Raw genomic sequence first — 4,357 nt, 5'->3', positions numbered from 1 at the left:
GTAGAAATTCAACATACCCCCCTTAAAATGAGTGGAGCAATAATGGGCTATACTGGGAAACCCTCCAGTTCTTATGGGGAAATAATCTTAACAATATTTTGGCATTTTGGAAAAAGGAGAAATCATGAAAGCTGCTAATTGATTCTTTATAGTTTGCTCTTTATACGGTGATACTACAAGATGTGTTGATTTGGACTCTGGTTTGAAAAGCTGAGGATAATTTCCACGGAGCCATGAGAGTTTCAGAGCTGAGCTTCTTGGGAGTTCAGGTCTCCTTTATCTTAAAACATTCTGTGGTCACAGAAGAGGTTCTATCCATATCCTTTATATTAATAATTTTATTTCTTTTATCTTTTTCATTTAGGTCTAGCAAAACCCATGGGATTAGTTGAAGGTCCAGGAGGCTTGGGCCAGGGGGGAATGGCAGCTACCCTGAGAGATGATAGCCATGAATCAGAAACTAAGTATGAAGAATATGGTTACAATGCTCAACTCAGTGACAGGATATCACTGGACAGGTCCATCCCTGACTACAGACCAAAAAAGTAAGTGGAATTTCACATTATTATTGAGAGTAAGAGATGGATTGTTGTTCTCTTGACCTGTGGTGGCATTCTTTTCTTCACATCCCTTCCTGGTTAGAGGATGACAGCAGTTAGTCATACATATACCCCTGAAATTAGTGAGAGTTAAATAGACCAACTGCCACCTCGAGCACGAAGTACCATGTTAAATACGTAGCTAATTCTGTCAGTAATGCATTAATATGCACATTCGAGGCCTCAGATTAAAAACTACAGCAGGGTATTGGTACTTATTTGGTTTGGTTCACTAAGAAAAAGCCTTCAGAGGTGGCAACTTAGTCTGAGCTTCTTGTAGTCATGTGCAGTACGACAGGGGCACTGCAACAAGCTCTTTGTAGTCACTGGTCCCTTAAAAAATCCTCACATCAAATCAACTGTTTTTAATTGCATTCTTAGAATTGTTTCATGGGGCTTTGCAATGCGCTGAGACATGGACTAAGTGTAATCCATTAGGGTCCTATAATTGCAATGAGATTTCTTTGTCTTTGGAAATGTGTGTCTATTTTTTACTCTAGTGTTTAGAGCCTTCACATGCCTGTACTATGCTTGACATTGCAATTATATGTTTATTATTTGTACTGATTTATTGTATTTCGTATTAAATATCTTTCAAATCTTTCATATTTATGGAGTTATGCATCTTGCAGATGAGACATCCGCACTGTCATCCCCTGAATGACAATCAGTAATGTCTTAATGCGGAGGAGATCAGCAACAATGCCTAGTTGCTCTCAGGAGACAGAATTGAAAAGAATACTTAATTAATTTCTAATAATAATCTTCTGTTTTAAAAGACCCACTGGGGCTCCTAGGCAGAACTGAAAGTTAAATAAAAAAGTATCTTATTAAGTGGTGAGAAAAGTTTAGCCAAGCAAAACAGCTGTGCTCTGTGAGTAGATTGCAATTGAATTAGGATTTTAGGCAGTTCAAGCTGCCAAAAACAAAACTTCATCTTAACTACAAATTTCATTAGCTGTGTTACATATTAATCTGATCTCAGAAGTATTGACTCAGCTTTTGTTTTCTCAAACTCTTGCTGTAGAAAAAGAAAACCTAGATAACAGAAGTGGCAAAGAGAAAAAAATCCATGGCCTTGATGTCACATTTGGTGCAAGTACACTGACTTGCTCAGTGGTCTCATCTCTCCTCCTCCCTTGATGTGTCATAAAAATCCATCATGGAATTATGCTGAGGGGAAAAGTAGTCTGGAGTAATGCAAATATTGGAGTTGTGCATCAGATCTGGTCCAAAGATCCATTAAAATCAATGTGAAGTTTCTCAAATGAAAGTCAGTGAGGTTTGGCCTGGCCTGTTATCAGCTGCTGCGGTCAGGTGGATGAGGATAAATGAGATATGTTCTGCTAGGAAATACAAAAGCAAAGGCTGCAGAGCTTGAATCTAGTTTAGCAGCTGTCAGAAGCATGGGAACATGTGCAATGCAGTGATGTTTCACTTCACATTATACTCTTCCACCGTTCTACTTGGAAGCTTTGATGAGTCATTCAGATAAGCTTTTTGACTTACTTGTTTTGGGTATCTCATAAGGCCATGCTGCATGATTAACTGCCTGAGTTAATGGGAGAACTGCCTTCCTTGTCATGTTTTGACACATTTGCAGTGATTCTAGTTAGATCTAGATGCTGGAATTGATGCACTTGTCTCTAGATGCTTATCAGTAACGGGAAAGTCCTTCAGATGAAATTTGCTATGAAAAATGACTGAAAGTTTGGACAAGGTAGAAGATCTTATTATATGAAGAGTTTTGTCCACTTACATGGATTGAGAACAGCCCTGAAGAGAAGGACTTGGGGTGTTGGTTGACAAGAAGCTCAGCATGACCCAGTAATATATGCTTGCAGTCCAGAAAGCCAACTATGTCCTGGGCTGCATCCTCGACAGCGTGGGCAGCAGGTCAAGGGAAGTTGTTCTGCCCCTCAACTCTGCCCTTGTGGGACCCCACCTGGAGTGCTACATTCATCTCTGGGGCCCCCAGCATAAGGAGGACATTTACCAAATCTGAGCTTGAGTATCTCTTTGTTTTAGATATTTATTTATATATGGGAGTGAACTAAACCTCCAGATCCTTGAGACAGGCAATGGGAAAACCACTTTTGTATTTTCCAGCTTTTGTATGCTGACTTGCCCAATGGTCTCATCTCGTTGTCTCTTGGTAATAGCTCTCATTGTTGGGCCTTTCTCAGTTCGTTTGTGATTTAAATTCATGTCATTCCCAGAACTTTTCATTTTTTAAAAAGGGAGGACTTTTCATTTCTAAGTTGAGAAGCAAGGTAGAATTAATGTCCAAGGCCACGTTCAAAGTCCATGGCCAGTCTATGAATAGAAACACTTCTCTGAATTTGCATTCCCCAGGTGTTAAACCATACTTTCTCTCCATTCTGGATTCCATTTTAAATAGTCAGATCCACATATTTGCACACACCAATAGGTATTAAAGATATGAACAGGGAGAATTTATACTCAAGTCTGTATTGCATAGGTACAATTTATAAAAGTAAACATGATTTTACTATGCAGATGTGGGACTCGTAATATTCCAGGCTTGATCAGAAATACTGTCTTTATATTTTAACTTCCCCCTTATTGTTGTCCACTATCTTATTCTGATAGAATAAGCCTTCTGTTCCATCTACTAGCCTAGGTTCATAAGCGTTCAGCAGCTTAATTGCTTTTCAGGAGATATTTTCATCCCCACACAGCAAATTAAAGGCTGTGTTACACTAAAGAGGTGCACAGTCAGCCAGTGTGACTATGAAGGCTCTTAATTTGGAGTCACCTCCATGTCCTTCTACTGCAGTAAAGTCTCAAGCCTGGGTGGGTAGTACTGCTCTCAGGATGCTTTTCTCACATTATTTTCTGCTTTCCTACCTGCTGCTGCCAGTGCAGATATTCCTTTTAGCTCAGAAACCTTTTCTTTGGGCTCCGAGTTGCTGTTGGTACAGGAGAGAAGAGCAGATTTGTGTGCCAAACAGAAGCAATGGCAGTAAATAGGTTCCTTGTGATTACGAACCACACAATAATTGCAAAATTATAGTTTAATCCTAGCATGGTGTAATAAATATATCTCAGCTTTTTCTTCTTAGTGTCAGAGATCTGTAAATATCTATCAGGGATATATAAATAATATCAATATCTGAAGTTTTACAAGGGCTATATCACTGTAGAAAATATACTGCAGAGAGCTCAGAATGTTTAATGTCCTGATCTCTCTTCCCAGCAGTGAAGTATTAGCAGTACTTTCTAGCTCTCACTAATATTACCTTATTTCCTATGTGCAATGGAAGAAAGAGAAGCTTCTCTTGTAAGGAACAGATTATTTTCCCCTTGGAAGCACAGGGCCAAGCTAGAGCTTGCTCTGTGGTTCTCTGGAAAAAGTGTTATTTAATGGTGAAGTATTATTGGATTAATTTCCATATATGTTCTCCAATATTCAAAATGAGTGTTGTGATCAAAAAAACCTGAGTACTTAGTGGAAATAATCCAGTGTTGGCTAATGACCCTTATGTGTATGTGTGGGTAAGTCTAAGAACATGTATTCATGTTAGTTATCTCTGCCAACATGTGTAGATGTAGAATAGCCTTGAATCCTGCCCATGGGAATTCTCTGAAATCCTCTGGGCTCTGTCCGTGCCTTTCTTACCATCATGTCAAAGGGACAATGTTTGACTGAATAATCAAAACCAGATCTGAGCAACATAGCTAAGGTTTTGGTAGAGATTCTGCACTTCCCAACAGAAGTCCTCAGAGTCACCCAC

The 4,357-nt window shown here is 39.2% G+C and overlaps 1 protein-coding gene across 1 annotated transcript in view; it reads left to right on the top strand.

Annotated features, from left to right (window-relative positions):
• Positions 1-364: 364 nt before the first annotated feature.
• LOC103799065 (polypeptide N-acetylgalactosaminyltransferase 9) overlaps positions 365-4,357 on the top strand; it is a gene marked incomplete at both ends in the record, with an annotated part of 105,982 nt that continues 101,989 nt past the window's right edge. The window contains one exon of the mRNA XM_009071359.1: positions 365-545. Coding sequence (XP_009069607.1) covers positions 365-545 — 181 coding nt within the window. The remainder of the gene's footprint in view (positions 546-4,357) is intronic.

Source organism: Acanthisitta chloris, unplaced genomic scaffold (assembly GCF_000695815.1).
Source record: "Acanthisitta chloris isolate BGI_N310 unplaced genomic scaffold, ASM69581v1 scaffold14603, whole genome shotgun sequence".
NCBI lineage: Eukaryota > Metazoa > Chordata > Aves > Passeriformes > Acanthisittidae > Acanthisitta > Acanthisitta chloris.
Note: the sequence above shows the minus strand (reverse complement) of the source record. Positions and strands in the feature narration are given on the sequence as shown.